The following is an 18,456-nucleotide window of genomic DNA, read 5'->3' on the forward strand; positions in this document are numbered from 1 at the left end:
GGACCACAGAGACGGCACCAGTGTTGGCCTAGAGAAGCCACTGCCGGACAGGAGGGGAGGGGTAGCTTCCGCTCAGCCGAGAAGCAAGATGGCCACGGCTGGGGGCAGCTCTGTGGCCGACCCGGGGAGTCGGAGGCTTCTTCGCCTTGTGTCTTTCTGCGTCCTGCTGGCAGGTGAGGCCTTCCCCGCCCGTGAGCTCCGGCGTGTCAGGGGAACCGTCCGGATCGGCCGGGCCGCGGGCGCCGCCGTCCCCCTTCTGGTCCCCTCTGCCCCTGGGTCCCCGCACGCTGTAAATCCTCTTTCTCTTTCGTTCCCGCGACAGAAGTTCCCCCTTTTGCCTGGACTTGACTTGAGGGTCCCTTCTCCCCCGCGACACATCGTGTCTCCCCGTTTCCTCCTCCGGGCCTCTTCCTGGACTTCCAGCCTGGCCCGCCCACTTTGTCCGGCCGCCTCGTTTTCCCCGCGGCCCCAGCCCCCGCACCCGCTTGTCCGAAAAGACCCCTGTCAGTTCCACTTGCCGGTGCGTGTGGACTGTTGAAGATGAAAGCGGCCTCGTTCTGTGGGTGCAGTGCGGCGCTTCAGAGAGGAGATTCCTCGTTCCTTCCTCTGTTGATTCCACCATAAACCCGCGTCCCTGTGCTTTGCCTCAGTTTGTCTTATCAGTGAAGGGAGACAAAGGTGGGCTCTGGGTACTCGTAACTGTTTAGACCGTGAAATAATGATTCAAGGAACTCGAGGCACTGACAGTGCACAGAAATGTTTGCTTACATGCATTTATGTCCTGGTATAGATCTTTCTAGTCGGTCAAGCCCTAAAATGCAAACATGCCTAGGTATAACTATGACCAGTCCTTTCCCCAAATTCATGTTGTCTTTAAAGATTCCCAACAGAGAAACTACAGTCGCGCCACACTGTGGTCGCACACAAATGACCTATGGATGTTAGATTAACTGACCGATCTGGGGCAAAAGGTTTCTCCCAGTTCTGTTCAGGTTCCTGTACAAACGTCTCAAAGACTTTTTATTGCAATCTCTATTCTTAGACTAGCACCCTTTTATTAAGTAGGTAGGTATATACATAAAAGGTAGGAAGCAGAAGTGTGCTCACCCATGCAGCCAGGAGCAGGTGCATCTGAGGTTACATGCTTTTCCTTTAGGAAGTGAAGTTTTCTTTCTTTCAGTGTTGATGTAAGTTCCTCTAAGTGAAATTTGTAGTAACTCTCTGTGGCACCTAGCTGGGTGCATTCGTCCAATCCAGTAATGTGTCCAGGAAGTGAGGAGAATGGCCATTAGTCCCATCTTAGAAAGTATGATATACCCAAGCCATACGGCGAGGAAATGACTCCATAGTGCCAATCTCTCTCAATTTTTTCTAACACTTTTTATCTTCTGATCAGGTTTCTGCAGGGGGAATTCAGTGGAGAGGAAGATCTACATCTCCTTAAATAAAACAGCTCCTTGTGTCCGTTTGCTCAATGCCACTCATCAGATTGGCTGCCAGTGTGAGTTGAGGTTGGGATTTGTGTTTGTGGCCATTGATATTTCAGTCTGTGCCCTCAATATAAAGACCCAGGTTCTGCTTGGGAGTCCCAGCACACAAATTAGGCTGTGTGGGTAGGAGGTGATAGAGAACCATTTGTCAAACCAAGCAAGATAATTATAAATGCTGCATTCTCTTTTTTTTTTTTAAGATTTTATTTATTTATTTGACAGAGAGAGATAACAACAAGAGAGGGAACACAAGCAGGGGGAGTGGGAGAGGGAGAAGCAGACTCCTCGCCAAGCAGTGAGCCCGATATGGGACTCGATCCCAGGACCCTGGGATCATGACCTGAGCCGAAGGCAGATGCTTAACAACTGAGCCACTCAGGCGCCCCTAAATGCTGCATTCTTAAGCTTCTTCTAATGCATCTTCTTTAACCACCACAACAGCCCCATGGAGTAGATTCTCTTATCTGTTTTACAAATGACAAAACTGAGACTGAAGAAGTTGAGTAACTTTTCCAAGATCATCATGCTATTAAGTGATGAAGCTAGGAATCGAGCCCCATGGTCCAAGTTCTAAGCCTGGGACTTTTTTTTTTTTTTTAAGATTTTATTTATTTATTTGACAGAGAAAGACACAGCGAGGGAGGGAACACAAGCAGGGGGAGTGGGAGAGGGAGAAGCAGGTTTCTCGCGGAGCAGGGAGCCTGATGCGGGGCTCAATCCCAGGACCCTGGGACCATGACCTGAGCCGAAGGCAGATCCTTAACGACTGAGCCACCCAGGCGCCCCCTAAGCCTGGACTCTTAACCATCCAATAGTTTAAGTAGAAAACAACTGTTTTGTAGGGAGAAGGAAGCCTCGTATTCTATGGAGCCCACCATCACTTGCACTCTGAACAATCTTTTTGGAACCGAAATGGGCTTTGTTAAGGCAGTGAACTATTTGAAGAGAAGGCATATGAGAAAGCCAAACAGTTGCAGGAAGAATTAGTAGAGCATTTGGATTTGTCTTTATGCTTTGTAAATGTGTTCCAAAACAGCGTGCCAGGACAGAATGGTTATAAAACCATGCAAGGGGAGAAAGCAGCGATGTGAAGACTGAACCCCAGTTCCTCTGCTGCTTCATCTGCTGTCTTCAGATTTCGTTCTTCTGTGAATAGTTCTGTCAGAATGCAGTTGGGCAGTAAGCAGGAAACTTAGAGTCAGATCTTGGCTGCTTCTTTTTTTAAATTTTATTTAAAGAGAGAGAGTGTGTGTGCGCACGAGTTGGGGGGCAGGGAGAGGGAGGGAGGGGCTGAGCGAGAGGGGTGGCAGACTCCCCGCTGAACAGGGAGCCTGGTGCAGGGCTTGATCCCAGGACCCTGAGACCATGACCTCACCCGAAGGCAGATGATTAACTGACTGAGCCACCCAGGTGCTCCAGATCTTTGTTTCTTCATCATCAAATTGGTCACGTCTGAATTTCAGTTTACACCTCTAAAAATGCCTAGAATACGGGTGCACAAAGCTGAAAGTCAAGCTACCTTCTGTAGACTCTTATTGATGATGCTGAGTGAGCAGCATAGTCTCAGGAGTACTGTGGGATTGCCTGAAACCTTCCAGATTGGCAGGAGGACACACACACCGGCAAGTGAAGGGCTTGCTCAAGGTGGTAGGTACTCCTTTTCCACCCATCCTTCCCTGAGCTATACTCTGTGTTAATTGTGCCATGTCCTTGCTTCAGGAAGTTCTGGAGGTAGGTTAACTGGCTCCAAACAGTTCCAAATAAAATTTGCAGACTTAGTTCTTCAACTGAGTTTGTAGGTAGAAGAGAGCCAGGGCCAGTGTGGGCTGAGAGCAGACTGCTGGTGTTGCTGGGACTCCACTCTAGCGCCAGAAGGCCAAGGCCCCCATCCTCCTGGGAGTGTGTGCTCTCAGGTACCCTCTTTGGGAATGAGTCATTCTGCTTCATGTTCTTAGAGCAGCTCTGTGGGAAGCAAAGCAATAGCCTGTAGAAATAAGCCAAGTGCGAGTGCAGAGAAACGAGAGGAGAGGGGTTGGACTCTGACCACTTCCTCGTGAAAAGCTTGGCTCCTTTTCTGCTTATCTCTGAGTCTTACTTCATATTTGTCCGTGCTGAGCAAGCTACCCCCTCTTTAATTAGGATTGCTAGCATGATAAACTTAAGGAGAAAAAGATGTAGGTTTGAGTCTCTGCTTCTATTGGCCCCTTTTAGTTTTTTATTTTTTTTAAGATTTTATTTTTAAGCAAGAGATCAAGAGTCACACACTCAAGCGACTGAGCCAGCCAGGCGCCCCATTGGCCCCTTTTAAAGTGCTCAAAGGGGGCTATGTGTAGGTTTCTTGCCTTTCCTTCCTTCCTTTCCTTTTTTAATCTGTCTCCAAAATATGAGGTGAATAAGGGTGAAAATGTTTCTCCTCACTGAAGACCCAGAGAAAGTGAGCAAGCTACTCCAGACTACACAGTCACCAGCTGGAGTCCAGATTAGAATCCGGGTGTTTTATTCCAGTGTCCTGGCTTGGCTCCTCCCTGTGCTCCTTGGAGCTGCAGTGAATCATGTTCTGTTCCCCAGAAAAGCTTTTCCTTTTTCTGTGTTTTATGTGGCAAGGACTACTGCCTTTCACTGGACTGAGAACTGCCATTGGTAGCTAGATCTTTATTAAAGTTATTCCAGATTCTGATATTCCTCTAAAGTTTATTATTATCACCATCACCATGAACTTATTACTTAGTATAAGACATAGCTGAAGGTTGGGGACTTGCTTCTATGTCCAGATTTTACCAAATCCCATGGAAGAAACTTTCTACTTGGCTGGCAGTCAGAATGTGCTTAAGGTTTTGCACAAGTTAGAAATATTTCACTGACATGGGCGCCTGGGTGGCTCAGTTGGTTAAGCGACTGCCTTCGGCTCAGGTCATGATCCCGGAGTCCTGGGATCGAGTCCCACATCGGGTTCCCGGCTCAGCGGGGAGCCTGCTTCTCCCTCTGACCCTCTCCCCTCTCATGCTGTTTCTCTCTCTCCCTCTTTCTCAAATAAATAAATAAAATCTTTAAAAAAAAAAATATTTCACTGACTTGACCTAGAACCCTAATTCTCATGACTGGCTATGTATAATAAAGAACCATATGAGGGGGGCACCTGGATGGCACAGTTGGTTAAGCGTCCAACTCTTGATTTTGCCTCAGGTTGTGATCTCAGGGTCATGAGATCAAGTCCCATGTCCGAGCCCAGCGCAGAGTCTGCTTGAGGGTCTCTCCCTCTGCCCCTCCCACTCATGCACGTGCTCTCTCTCTCTCTCTCTCTCTCTCTCTCTCTCTCTAAAATAAATCTTAAAAAAAAACAAACCATATGTGGCAAGTTTGGAAAGTACACATACCTGGGCCTCACCTTTAGAGACTTTCATTTAGTAGATCTGAAATAAGGCCCAAGTATCTGTATTTTTTAAAACTCCAGAGGGATGCACAACCAGGGTCAAGAACTACTACCCTAAAACAATATACGAATAACACATCCAATTTTCCCTGGGGAGAAGGCTCACGGGGAGACCGTAGGATGTCTCTACATGGATCACTAGGGACTTGACGGGCATTTGGGATGATGAACTGTCCATCCTCTACTGCAGTGCTTCCCAATCTTTGTCATTCATGAGACACACAGAAAATGTTAGTTGTGTGGCATCCTAGCATATATTGAAATGGATGATATTTGCAGGGCATCCTGGGGTAATGGATGAGTTTGCTCGTAGCTGGGAGTGACCAGCCTAGGGTCTTTGGAAACCCTAGGTCCCCAGAAATGAGGGGGGGTGAATGTCAGCTCATCGTTAATCCAGCAAGGCCCATCAGTTGGGAAGCTGTCTTCTAGAGACCCAAGGTTCTTGATTAACCTTACCTAAAACTGGCTAAAAGCAAGTAAACTCATTCCCAAGTAGGGCATAGGAGTGGAGACCCAGGAATTCTCCTAAACCCGAGGGAGTCTGCACATGTGTTCTCACAAAGGAAGATTCAGTGCTAGAACTCTGAGCTAGAGATCTAGAACCAGCCATTTTCTGGAGAAAATACAGGTTTGAAAACTCTGCTGTCTGCTGTTCTGGAAATTTGTATGTATGGCTAAATGAGGTTGAGGCAAGAGGGCAAGAAAATGACCGTAAACCTTTCTGAGATTTAATGACTAAGGCCTCTAGTGAGGAGACTTGTTGGGCTCTCTTGTTCTCCAGTCAGGCCCACCAGCTGGTGGCCTTCAGATGGAGCCGGGCGACTCAGCCTTCAGTTCAAGTCTAAGCCTGGAGCTGGCAGCATTCACCCAATGTCCTGTGCCGTGTTTGGGGGATAAATGATCTGCAGAATCAGTGAGGCAAACTCAGAATTGTCAACTGTGGGAGGTCTTTGTTTTTGTTTTTTAAAGATTTTATTTATTTATTGGACAGAGAGATAGCACAAGTAAGCATACAGGCAGGCAGAGGGAGAGGGAGAAGCAGGCTCCCCGCTGAGCAGGGAGCCGGACGTGGGGCTCGATCCCAGGACCCCGGGATCAGGACCCGAGCCGAAGGCAGCTGCTTAACCCACAAGAGCCACCCAGGTGCCCCAACTGTGGGAGCTTTAATGTGACCCCCTCTGTCCCGGCAGCTTCCGTCAGTGGGGACACAGGAGTCATCCACGTAGTGGAGAAGGAAGAGGACCTGCAGTGGGTGTTGGCTGATGGCCCCAACCCCCCTTATGTGGTTCTGCTGGAGGGCACGCTCTTCACCAGGTGAGGGCTGTGTGTGTCTGCTGGGAAACCACAGCCAGAGAGGGGAAGGCTTGGGGGACTGCCCTCACACCTGTGAATAAAAAAATGCCCTTGGCTGTCCTGGTCTGATCGGGGGGGGGGGGGGGGGAGTGAGTCTCAGAAGAAAACATGCACCATCAGTGGAATCATCGTGGTGACCTCATAAATAGAGCTCCGGGAGGAAGGAGGGGCCCTGGGGTCCCTCAGGGACAGGGTAGATGAGATGAAGCCCTGAGCTCAGCCTGGGTCATCGTCCTCACTTAGGAGTTAGAGATGGAGAAGCAAGAAATGGGTCAACAGTCGTGGGGGGCTTTGTTCCAATTTTTAGAAGTATATAGTTGACACACTACATTAGTTTCAGGGGCATAGCAAGGAGTCAACAGGTCGGGTTCCATTAGTTCCCCGTTTGTTTCCGTCCTTGGCAGGATATTGGGCCACTAATAACCTTCCCGTCTTCCTTCCTGGCCTGCCCTCCCTACTCCAGGAATCTGATGGAGAAGCTGAAGGGGAGAACCAACCGCATTGCTGGCCTGGCCGTGTCCTTGGCCAAGCCCAGCCCCACCTCAGGCTTCTCTCCTAGCGTGCAGTGTCCCAATGATGGGTTTGGTAAGAGCCCCAGAGGATCGGGGGACCTCCTGTCACCCAGAGCTCACTGTTGCTTCGGCCTCGTGTCTTTGAAGGGGTCGGGGGGATGCGTCGGTCTGTGTATCTGTCTGTGTGTAGGGGGAGCAGCCGACTCCCAAGGAGCGGATCGTGTTTTTTGTGTCTTTGTGCCGTTCATCCCTTCCGTCTGCTGCTTCCCCTTCTTCCACTTCCCGTCACACGCTCGGATCCCTCATCAGCCAGCCTCAGGCTCCCTGCTACCCCTGTCTGTTTTACTGTAGGTGGTGACAGGTTGATGCTTGCTTCTCTGAGTCACCCTTCCCTTTGGAACTCTTGGTCCCAACCCTGTCCTATCCCAGCCTCCCTCCTGCGCTCGGTCCCTAAATGCTTAGTGTCCCAACAGTCTGTCCCCCGTCCACCCCTTCAGGCATCTACTCCAACTCCTACGGGCCAGAATTTGCTCACTGCAGAGAAATCCAGTGGAACCCCCTGGGTGATGGCTTGGCTTATGAAGACTTCAGTTTCCCCATCTTCCTTCTTGAAGATGAAAATGAAACTAAGGTCATCAAGCAGGTAATGACAGCCAGCTCCTAGCAACTCCAGTTGCAAAGAGAAGTTTTGAAGGCCCTCTGCCTGTTTGGAGGGACCTCATCTACCAGCGCGCCCCCTGAAAGACCAGTTGCTCCAAGAAGAGCCAACACCTTTATTTTTCTCACGTTTCCCTTATTTTTCTCACGTTTCCCTTCCCATTTCTGTCCTGCCGGCTCTTACAGCATTGACGGATTTCAGGCTGGAAGAAAATAGAAACGTTCTTTGATGTGAAATACGGTGTAGAGCCCTGGTTAGGAACGTCAGACTAGGAATTGAGAGATTCAGTTTAGAGACCCCTGACGTTCTTTTGTAGTTCCAGTAAATCGCTAATTGTGGTCTAGCTTCTTTGTGTTGACATGCAGAGCGATTAAGAGATTTGTTCCATAGTTACATGGTGAGTTGATGTCTAAGTGGTCTTGAATTTGATTTGTGATCCTTGGTTCAGTGCTCTGTACATCAGATCACATTAAAAACTTGGGCCAGGCCCTTTGCGATGGGGTCGTCTTGTCCACCCCAACTAAGTCATTGAGCCTGTGGCTCTTTGCACCCCTTGGTGAGGTTTTCTCTTGGACCTTGGACACCCTGGGCCTGTACCAGGATAACTCTAGCTCAGGGACAGATGTGAGAGTGGCTTCCCGATGGGGCTGGGCCCTCTTTCTGGGAAGTCTGGGCGGGACTCCACAAGAACTGCCTCAGTGCTTCCCTCTCCCTCCCTAGTGCTACCGGGATCACAACCTGAGTCCAAACGGCTCAGCGCCTGCCTTCCCGCTGTGCGCCATGCAGCTCTTCTCCCACATGCACGCCGTCATCAGCACTGTCACCTGCATGCGGCGCAGCTCCATCCAGAGCACCTTCAGCATCAACCCAGGTAGGACAGGTCCGAGGCTTGCCGGGTGTACTGGGGCACCGAGGAGTGTTGGAGGGACAACTACAGGCAGGGAGCGTGCGGTGGGAGAAGCGGAAACGATTCTGCACAATTGAGCCTGCTTGTCCCTGAAATGGACGGGGCAGAAAAACCAATGTAGAGCAGCAGAGACAGGAAATGATTACAGGGTCCACGGGGCAGTGGGCAGAGGAGTCTTCCAGGCGTTGTCTGGGGCTGTGCTCTCCCTTACTTCTGTTGCTCTCTCCATGTGTCCTGCCCAGAAATCGTCTGTGACCCCCTGTCCGACTACAACGTATGGAGCATGCTTAAGCCTATAAATATATCTGGGACATTAGAGCCTGACGACAAGGTTGTGGTTGCTGCGACCCGGGTGAGTGTTGGCCCCTGATCAGGGTAGACGGGACTGGCATAGAACGGGCTGGCAGGCCTCTCGCGGGCATATCAGATTTCCAAGTTGCTATGATGGGGAGCCTCCGTGGAGCGGGGTCTGGGCTCTGGGGCTCCCCGGCTTAGCCATTATGCCAGGATATGAACATTCTCTTGGCTGGAATAGGTTTGGGGACCTGGGGCCTGGTCCTGATTGCCGTTTTCAAAGCCACCTCCCCTGCTTTTTCTGCTGTGCCCAGCTGGACAGTCGTTCCTTTTTCTGGAATGTGGCCCCAGGGGCTGAAAGTGCCGTGGCCTCCTTCGTTACCCAGCTGGCTGCTGCTGAAGCTTTGCAGAAGGCCCCTGATGTGGCCACCCTCCCCCGCAATGTCATGTTCGTCTTCTTCCAAGGGGTACGGGCTCTTTGGCTGGGGAGGGATGGGAGGCCGGCGGGCAGGATCAGTGTGGGCGTGGCTGTCGTTTGGGGAAGATCTGGGCACTTGACCTAAGTTGTTATTCGGCCGAGAGCTTCTGGATGTGCCTCCGTGTGTCTCCCCTGTGGAGTCACACATTTTCAGAAGCCTTTGCACCCTGACCTGGAATCGCTGTGCTGCCAGTCCCCTTGCTCCCCACTGATGCGATCTTTTGGAGGCATCCTTTTACTTTTATTCTCTGGAGCCTTTTACTGCCACTCCCACCCCAGGGCCCTGAGGCTCCTGCCTACCCCCTGGCACCACAGCCTGGCCCTGGAATCAGGGAATAGCAGCCGTGGCTGAGTCGGCAGCGGGGAGGGAGAGGCAAGGAGCAGGCACATAGCAGCTGATGTTCGCCTCGGGCCTTTGCCGAGGCTGCTCCCCCCATTTCTGGGCTCGAGAAGTCCTGTGATACACACATGTGAGGGCTAGTCACAGCTGGGAGGCCGGGCGGGGAGGAGGCTGGAGTCACATGACTTCCTGAGCCGGTGGCAGTTGCGACAACAGGAGGCTGTAGCCTTCGTGCTTTGAGCCATGGCGATCTGGCCTCCGGGACGGAGCCTGCCCTGACCCTTGGGAATCTCTGCTCCCTTGCCCACCCATCTTCACCTTCAGGAAACTTTTGACTACATTGGCAGCTCAAGAATGGTCTACGACATGGAGAAGGGCAAGTTCCCTGTGCAGTTAGAGAACATCGAGTCGTTCGTGGAGCTGGGACAGGTGTGCAGCGCCGGTCCTCACCCCCTTCCCTCCTACTTCCTGCCGCCGCCTCCGTGTCCCGTTGTCCTCGCTCCTGGTGCCACCGCCTCTCCCCTTGACTTTTCTCCGACCTTACGCCTTTCTCCTGGGTATGGGCCACAGCGGACACCGTTGATACGTGTTGCCTCTTCATCCTCCCCCAGGTGGCCTTAAGAAATTCACTAGAGCTTTGGATGCACACAGACCCCATGTCTCAGAAAAATGGGTCCGTACAGAATCAGGTAATACGAGCATCTTTCCTCCTCACTTGCTGTTTCAATGCTCCGAATACGGGCCCCCCGCCCCCCCTTGCCCAGGCCTTAGCCCCGCACCGGCTCCCAGGGCCTGTGAGACAGGACCTCGGGTCAGGTGCCAGCTAAAGGATGAACAGCATGGCCGTTTCAGCTCCCCAGGAAGAACCACGAGCACAGCTCGGTTGTCTGGTTTCCCGGGACGGGTAGTTCGCTGACTCGGTGCCTAGCGGAGGACAGGGAAATGACTAGCTCCCTTTCTCTGTGCTGCCGCACTGACCCAGTTGTCCGGGCTGCCCTGCCCGACTGCTGGCTGCATCAGACTCTCTACCCAAGTTCTCTTCCACGTTCCTTACCACTTGTTCAAGACCCTCCCTCCTCTCAGGGCCCAGCTTTAGGCCTGTTTTTCTCATGAGGTGGTCTTCCTGCCATTCCATTTCAAACCCCTCCCCCTGCTCTGGGCTCCTGTGTGGCATCCGGTGCAGTTTTGTGGGAGCAACTTGCTCCTCTAATTCTGCACAAGTAGGAAGTTGAGCATCTAGTGAGGATGAGACAGTGTGAGCTGCAGGACACTCAGCCACGGTCCCCAAAGGCTTGAGGAATTGGGCTGCAGGAGGGCTGGGGGCAGCTCCCAAGCTGGGGACTTGAGGGAGAGGGCCTGGAAGAGACCTCCGGCTGCCCTGTGCCCAGCCACCCTGAGCTGACCCAGTCCCGCAGGTGGAGGCCCTGCTGAGCACGCTGGAGAGGAGCGGCGCTGGCGTCCCCGCTGTGGCCCTCCGGAGGCTGAACCAGTCCCAGCCCCTCCCACCGTCTTCCCTGCAGCGCTTTCTTCGGGCTCGGAACATCTCCGGCGTTGTTCTCGCGGACCACTCCACTGTCTTCCATAACCAGTAAGAGTCACCTAGACTGCATCCTGGTTCTGGGAGAAAATCTGTTCTGCAGTCTGGGGTCCATGGAGGGGAGTGTCTCCTGTATCAAGAAAGATCACCACTCTCCTCTGTCCCCACAGTACCCGCTCCAGATCTCAGGTCAATCTGTGTTCTTTGCTCAGTAGCCTGCTCACATCCAGGCCGGTCGCCTCATCTGACTTGGTGTCACCTTAGAGAACAGGCCCCGTGCAGCCTTCCCTGGCACAGAGCGTCCTTACTTGGCCTGCCTCGCCCAGCTCTCCCGAGGCCTGGGTCCCCAGAGCCGCCAGCAGAGGGCAGCATCTCCAGCAGGAGCGCCCACGGCTGGAGGACCGGGAGCTGGCCGGTGGGGGGCCGCTCAGGGGTGCTGTGCTGCATGCAGACAGTACTTGTGCTCTGAAATGTAACCTGTTCCTGCCGTTGGGGTAAAAGTGTCCCCTACAGATGAAGGGACTCCAGAGAGAAGGGGTGAGGCCCTGTTAGTCACCTCTCTCCTGCTCCTGGGCACCCCAGACTGCCCCTAACTGAAGCCCTAGGCTAGCAGGGAACTTCTCACTCAGGCTGGATTGCTAGGCCCCCCGCTTTCCTTCCCTCTGCCATGAGGCCAAATGGGTGTCTGAGTAAAAATACTCAAGCTCCAGTTCTCTGACCCCAGCCAAGGAGCACCTTTTCGTTTATTTCGGGCAGGGACACTTCCAGTGCCTCAGGTCAGCCTTCTCCTCCATGTCTGACTTCTGCACCACTTTGGGGTGAGGGATGGTCATCCAGCCTTGCTTCTGTGTGGGGCCAGCGTATATCGGTGCTGAAGGCTAGGAGCGCTCCTCTGGGCTTCTCAGATGTGCCTCCACGGGGCTCCCCAGGGAGCAGAGGGTGGTTGGACCCAGTGCAGTGTTGTGTGTCTGGGAGCAGACCCGCTCATCTCCCTCTGCCCCCAGCCACCCTCAGTGCTAACGTTTGTTGGAACCACCACACAAGAGCTCTGGTGATGGCGGGCATGCTCCCTGAAAGTCCTCCCAGCCGTCCTGTGTGTCTCCTGCCCAAACAGTGGGGAGAGCGTCTCTTCCGTTTGAAGCTCTCCCGGGAAGGGAGACTCCTGCATTCTGATCTCATTTGCCTTTTCTCCCTTGTCTGTCAGAAAGATCCTTGTATTTAACCACTCCTCTCCCATCTCCCGGTCCCCACACCATCTTCAGTATGGGACCCTCATGGTCTCTTCCTTCCCCCGCCCCCCCCCCCCAGAGGAGGAGAAGAGTTAGAGTCTCCTGCAGGAAGGGCCTGTGAGGGAGGCTGGGGCAGGGCGCGGGCCCAGTGTGGCCGAGGCTCATGCCGGCTCTCCTGGCAGCTACTACCAGAGCATTTACGACACTGCGGAGAACATTAACGTCAGCTACCCTGAGTGGCAGAGCCCTGAGGAGGACCTGAACTTTGTGACCGACACTGCCAAGGTAGCAATCACCTGGGCTGGGGGGGGGGGGTGTGCAGCGCAGGGAGCATGGTGAAGCTGCTTGGAGGTTAGAAGAGGTGGGCCGTTCAGCCCCCTCCTCACTGCCGCAGGCCCTGGCAGGTGTGGCCACAGTGCTGGGACGAGCGCTGTACCAGCTCGCAGGGGGAACCAACTTCAGCGACAGCATCCAGGCCGATGCCCACACGGTAAGAACAGGCGGACCCTGCCTCCTCGCCAGCCCTGTTCCCACCGCAGCCTGCCCCGTCCTCTCTGTCACTTGTCTCTTCTCCCAAACCTGGGAGCCCGGCGTGCCAGCGAGGATACCGATGCCCCAGGGCACTCCCGGGTGGGCCTCCCCCGCATCCTCGTGAGCTGGCCTCTGCCTCCCCGGCTCCGGGCCCACAACAGGGTTTCCACGGAGAACTCTCCCTGGGCTCCGGGTCACTAGGTTGTTGCTTCTCCCTGCCCTGATCCTAGGTTACCCGCCTGCTCTATGGGTTCCTGGTCAGAGCCAACAACTCCTGGTTCCAGTCTATCCTCAGGCAGGACCTAAGGTCCTACTTGGGTAAGCACCTGCTGTGGGAGTGGTACCCTTGGCTTAGGCAAGGGATAGAGAAAGACCATCTCGGCTTAATCCGTTCTCTTTTTTCCTTCTCCTCTCCTTTTCTTCTCCCCTGTTTCCCACTCTTTCTCCTGATACGTGTGGGATCCATTCTCTTAACCTTCTTTTCTCTGGCTCCTGCCAACCTCGGGCTCTTCTTTGTTGCCTACCCGCACCCACCTTCCACCCTCCAAATCCTCCCCTCCCTCCCTACGGTCTCCACTCAGGTGACGGGCCCCTTCAGCATTACATCGCTGTCTCCAGCCCCACCAACACCACTTACGTGGTACAGTACGCCTTGGCGAATCTGACCGGCCAGCTGGTCGACCTTACCCGAGAGCAGTGCCAGGATCCAAGTAAAGTCCCCACTGAAAACAAGGATGTGAGTGGTAGTGGGTGTGGGAGAGCCCCAAGGGCCCCCTTCCCCTGGGGAAGTTGGAGAGTGTCCTAGGCCCAGTTGGACCCAAGGGGTTGGGATGGAGAGGCGGAGGGATGCAGCCCCTTGGACTGGAGTGTTGGAGACGCAGAAGCCCGGGTGAAAGCAGACCATGTCCGGGGTGAGAGAGGACCGCCTCAGCCCCACACCGTGGCCCGTCTTCCCGTGCAGCTGTATGAGTACGTGTGGGTCCAGGGCCCTCTGAATTCCAGTGAGACGGACCGGCTGCCACGCTGTGTGCGTTCCACGGCACGACTGGCCCGGGCCCTGTCCCCCGCCTTTGAACTGAGGCAGTGGGGCTCTACTGAGTACTCCACGTGGACTGAGAGCCGCTGGAAAGACATCCGAGCCCGCATATTTCTGATAGCCAGCAGAGAGCTGGAGGTGAGCCTGGAGGGATGGGGCCAGAGATGGCCTTGCCCTTGCTCTGCTGCCCCTGCCCTCACACCCCTCCCATCTCCCCTTGGCCCCAGATGTGCCACAGAAAGCTTCTACAGCTCTGTCCCTTGTCAGCTGGCATGCCCTGTTAGGACGCCTATCTGCACTGAGAGTTTGAGTCTATGTGCATGCTGGAGATAGGCACCCATGGAGACCCAAGGAGGTGCTCCTCCGCCTGGGACCGCCCCCCCCCCCAGCTCCACTCCCAGCCAGCAGTCCCCCGCCCGCTGCTCCTGGGATGTGTGTGGGATCCACCGTTTATTGAGTACGTGTCACAAGTAGGTCAGTGATATAATTGCCACCAGAGTCAAATGTCATGGATCCTAACTTCAAGGCGCTTAAAGCCTTAAGTAAGACAAGGTGGAAGGAAGAACAGAGATCCTTTACTCCTCTTTCTAAATGGAGAGACTCGGTCTCCCAAGTGGGAAGGTGTTGCCTCCGGTTGCTCAGGACTCGGCGCTCGGAGCCAGCTCCAGAACTGTGATGAAGCTGGGCTGAGTTCTGAGAGCACCTCTGTCCTTCCCTGCCCCCCTCCTGCAGTTCATCACCCTGACGGTGGGCTTCGGCACCCTCATCTTCTCTCTGGTCGTCACCTACTGCATCAACGCCAAGGCCGACGTCCTCTTCATTGCCCCCCGGGAGCCGGGAGCCGTGTCTTACTGAAGAGGCGCCCAGCTTTCCCCACCAGCTCTACCGTTCATGTCCTCGACCGCGTGTCCCACGGGGACATAAACCACTAGTTTGTCACTGCGACCTCTCTGGGCCTGCTCAGACTGGAATTAATGTAAAGAAGTGGAACCGCCCAAGAGAGACGGGGAGAAGTCACCTGTCCTCTCCAGCTCCCCCTGCCCGTCTCCCCCTCCATGGTTCATCCTCACCCCTGCCAGATTCTGGGATGGGAAACAGAAGCTTCTTACTCCTGTTCGACTCCTAGCTGCGCCCCCTCACTTACCTTCTTCGGGGTGCCCCTTCTCTCCATCCTGCCCAGGACCACCCTCCCCACCCCACCGCAGCCCGTACCCAGCCATTTCCCGTTTCCTGACCGGGAAGAAGGACAGGAAGGCCGGATGCCAGGGACAAACTACGAGGAAGCCCGGGGGAGCAGGCCGGGCCCTCTGGGGGCCATGCCCCCTGTCTCCCTCCTGCTGCCCTGTCCCCAGACGCTTAGCTGGCACAGCAGTGGGGCGGGCTGCTGGGCGGGTGTCCCACCTCCGGCCCACAGTGCTCGGTTGTAATTTTACTGAGCTGTAATGTCTATTTTTGTTTTCTTTTTTCCTTTTGTGTGTGTGAGTCTGTGTGTGTATGTAAATATATAAATAGCAAGTTTCATTAAAACAGACTGTCCCACGTGACTTGTTCATGTTCTTCCGCACCCTCGCGTTTGGTGACCCCCGACTGGAAGTCACAAAATTGTTACCTCACGTGCTCTGTCTGGGTCCCCGGGGGCCCCAGGAGTAAGGAAGGCTCTGTCAGAAACGGTGGAAGTCCCCCAAGCAGGGCTCCTGTGGAACCCCGGAGCTCTGGCTTCCCTCTTGTAAGAACCACATTAGCATCGACAGGCGCGCCTTTGTCCACTCTGAGACACCGGCTAGGGTGCAGAAACGAAGGGAACCGGCCCTGACCCTGAGGGGCTCACAGTTGGGGTGAGGGGAGGAACGGGGGCGAGCCAGTGCGGTCGCGTGCTGCGTATCTAGAGTGCTCTGATAGCACATGGAAGGATCCGGGGCGCTGGGGGTGGACCTGGAAAGGCTGCCCAGCGGAGGAGGCTTCTGAGTTTTGGTCTGGAGCTCAGCCGTGGAAGCACGGAGCCATGAAGGCACAGGTCACACTGGGAAGGGCAAGTTATTCAGGGCGCAGCTGAGGAGGAGACGAGGCTGGGGCCGGGTCATACGGGGCCTGCAGTGGCATGCTGAGGCATCGGGCCTTCTGCTCGTGGGCATTTTGTAGACCGAAACAAGAGTGGCTTTGGACTCTCCTAGAAACAGAACCTTGGCTCTTTGGAAATACTCTAATTCCCTGGGTCCTTCCTGGGAGCAAAATTGCAGCATATGGCCGCACTGCTAAATGATGGTGGGGGGGGGCGGCAGTGCAGGGGAGGGGACGACACCTCAGGAGCGGCGCCTGAGGCCAGCCTTCTCCCCTCACTGCGGCCCTGAGGCCCCCCACTGCTGAGCTGGGGAAGGACCTGCTCCCAGTCCCCGGGGCTGGGCTGTTCGCCTCGCATCCTGCATCTCCCGCCCAGGGGCTGATTTTCCTTCAGGCTTCTCTCTGCCTGAGAGAAGGGGACACGTTTGGGGTTCTGGGATGTGGAAATGAGCCCTGCTCCCCACCCCCCACCCCCGCGCCCCTCCTGGCCCGCACGCTGTGCTGGCGGGAGGCGGGCGCAGCTGCCTCGTCGCTGGGCCGACTCTGCACGCCTCCCTTGGCCAACAGGGTCTCCCGGCGGACAGGGCAGTAAGCTCCCGCGGCCTGCTGGCAGCTTCGGGAAGCAGAGAAGTGGCTGGGTACCAGCGAGGGGGCTGAGCGGGGCGGGCACCGGTGCAAGACGCAGGGGCCCAGTCTCCTCAGCCTGGGGACGACTCCTCCACACCAGCTTGTGTTCCGCCTCCCTTGCCACCCCGACCCCACAACCCTCCCACCCCCAAACACAAAAGCAAAAACGGGCTCTTTCCATGGCTCTTGGGGAGGCCAAGCTCCGTAGAAGGGGCACAGACCCCCGGCCGGCCCCTTCTGGGGCCCCTTCTCTGAGACCTTGGTCTGGCTCCTCCCCAGGCACCCGCTGTACCCGGAGGCCTCACGGGACTGGCTGGCAACAGGTTAGGGACCACAGACCTCAACTCCTCAGCCTGCCTCCCCCACCCTTGCTTCGGGCCCTGCTCACCCCCGTGCCCCTGGGGATGCGTCGCTTCCCCTCCCTACTGCTACCCAGGCCGGGCTTGGATAGCTGACCACTCTGCCCCAGGACCCAGCCCGGCTCTGTGTCCTGCAGCCCCCTTGTGTCTCAGCACTGAGGGCTTTCCTGACGGCTGCTATTTCTGCCCCTACTTCTCTGAGTGAAGGGTCTACTCTTGTGTTTCCCACACAGAGAGTGTGGGAACTGCTCCCAAAGGCCATCCTGGAAAGAGGTATTTTCATCCAGAGTCTGGTCTGTACCAAGATCCCACCTTATTCAGTAGGACTCTGTTTCTCCATGGAACCAGATAATAAGACCTTTAAAAATTGTATGTAGGGTCTAACTCACTCAATACATGGGGGAAACAGTCGCCCAGAGGAGTGAGTGGCTCGCCCAAGGTCACGGCAAATTTGAGCTGAGCTGAGACTAGAACAAGTCTTGTATCTGCCCTGGCAGCCATGGCAGTAATAAACATTTATTGAGCATGGCTGTGGGCAAGGCGCTCTGGCCTGGCATCATAAAAGGCTGTGGTGAGATACGGCGCCTTCCCTTAGAGACTTAGGATCCAGAGTCTAGACGGTAGGATGGCACAGAACACAAATACCCAGGCAGGGCAGCACATGAATCAGTGCTAGGAACAGGTTCTACCTGTGCTCCGAGCACAGAAGGTTGGCGCTGGGCGGGGCCGTTGTTGTGGAAAGAGCTCAGGACCAGATTGTCTGGCGTGCCATGAATGGTCTGTGTGGCTCCGGAAAGGGCATCCCAGCCCCGGGCCCCCGCGTTGCCTGCCCGAAGTGGAGTCAGACAAGGGGCTGCTCTCCCGGGGCCCTGCTGGCTCTCAAAGCCGCCCTCCAGGTGGCCTCCCCGTCCATATTAAACTCCTCAGGGCAGGGGAGATTAAAAGGCTGATCAATTCTTGGGGCACCAGGGCAGCTCAGTCGGTTCAGCGGCAGACTCTTGGTTTTGGCTCAGGTCATGATCTCAGGGTCGTGATGTCAGGGTCGTGAGATGGAGCCCCCCGTCGCTCTGGCTCCAAGCTCAGCATGAAGTGTGCTTGTCCTTCTCCCTCCCCATGCGGTCTCTCTCTCTCTCTCTCTCTCTCTCTCTAATAAATAAATAAAATTTAAAAAAAAAGTTGATCAATTCTTGAACTTTCTAAGGTCATTAGGAAGTTTTCCTCCCAGAGAGGGAGGCCTGGGAGGCACTTACTGTCATGGAACCCCAGGACCCTGGGAGTCTGGGGGTGGGGGGTGGGATTGCAGCATCAAGTCGTTGCAAAGCCACTCGGAGACTCAGCCTTCCGTCCTGAGACAGAGCCTGGCAGGCCTCCCCGAAGCTGAGCTTGGGAAGCAGAGCCCCTTCAAGGTCGGGGTTCAAACGAGCCTCAGGTCTGATCTGTATTCCTTCCTGAATCCACACGCAGAAGCTACAGGGGCCCCACCGTCCTGCGGTGGAGACAGGCGGCCGGAAACCCCGACCCCGAGTCGGGAAAACACGGGCAGGAGCGCAGGGGCCACCTCAGGAGGCCTAGGATGATGCAACTGCGAGTAAGCCTCCAGGCTCCGGCTCCTGCAGG

At 55.1% G+C, this 18,456-nt stretch overlaps 1 protein-coding gene across 1 annotated transcript; it reads left to right on the forward strand.

Annotated features, from left to right (window-relative positions):
* Nucleotides 1–16: 16 nt before the first annotated feature.
* On the forward strand, nucleotides 17–15,339 carry NCSTN (nicastrin). Its single transcript, XM_028091017.2, has 17 exons — nucleotides 17–173; nucleotides 1,397–1,501; nucleotides 6,111–6,234; nucleotides 6,737–6,858; nucleotides 7,283–7,428; nucleotides 8,164–8,314; nucleotides 8,593–8,702; nucleotides 8,959–9,111; nucleotides 9,787–9,891; nucleotides 10,074–10,151; nucleotides 10,878–11,050; nucleotides 12,411–12,513; nucleotides 12,623–12,718; nucleotides 12,990–13,077; nucleotides 13,341–13,495; nucleotides 13,721–13,933; nucleotides 14,528–15,339. The coding sequence occupies exons 1-17, from the start codon at nucleotides 89–91 to the stop codon at nucleotides 14,648–14,650; spliced, it is 2,130 nt and encodes a 709-aa protein (XP_027946818.1). The 5' UTR covers nucleotides 17–88; the 3' UTR covers nucleotides 14,651–15,339.
* Nucleotides 15,340–18,456: the final 3,117 nt, after the last annotated feature.

The sequence above is a fragment of the Eumetopias jubatus genome, unplaced genomic scaffold (genome assembly GCF_037043125.1).
Source record: "Eumetopias jubatus isolate StellerSeaLion01/CBP00866 unplaced genomic scaffold, mEumJub1_p1.0 scaffold_12, whole genome shotgun sequence".
Lineage (NCBI taxonomy): Eukaryota > Metazoa > Chordata > Mammalia > Carnivora > Otariidae > Eumetopias > Eumetopias jubatus.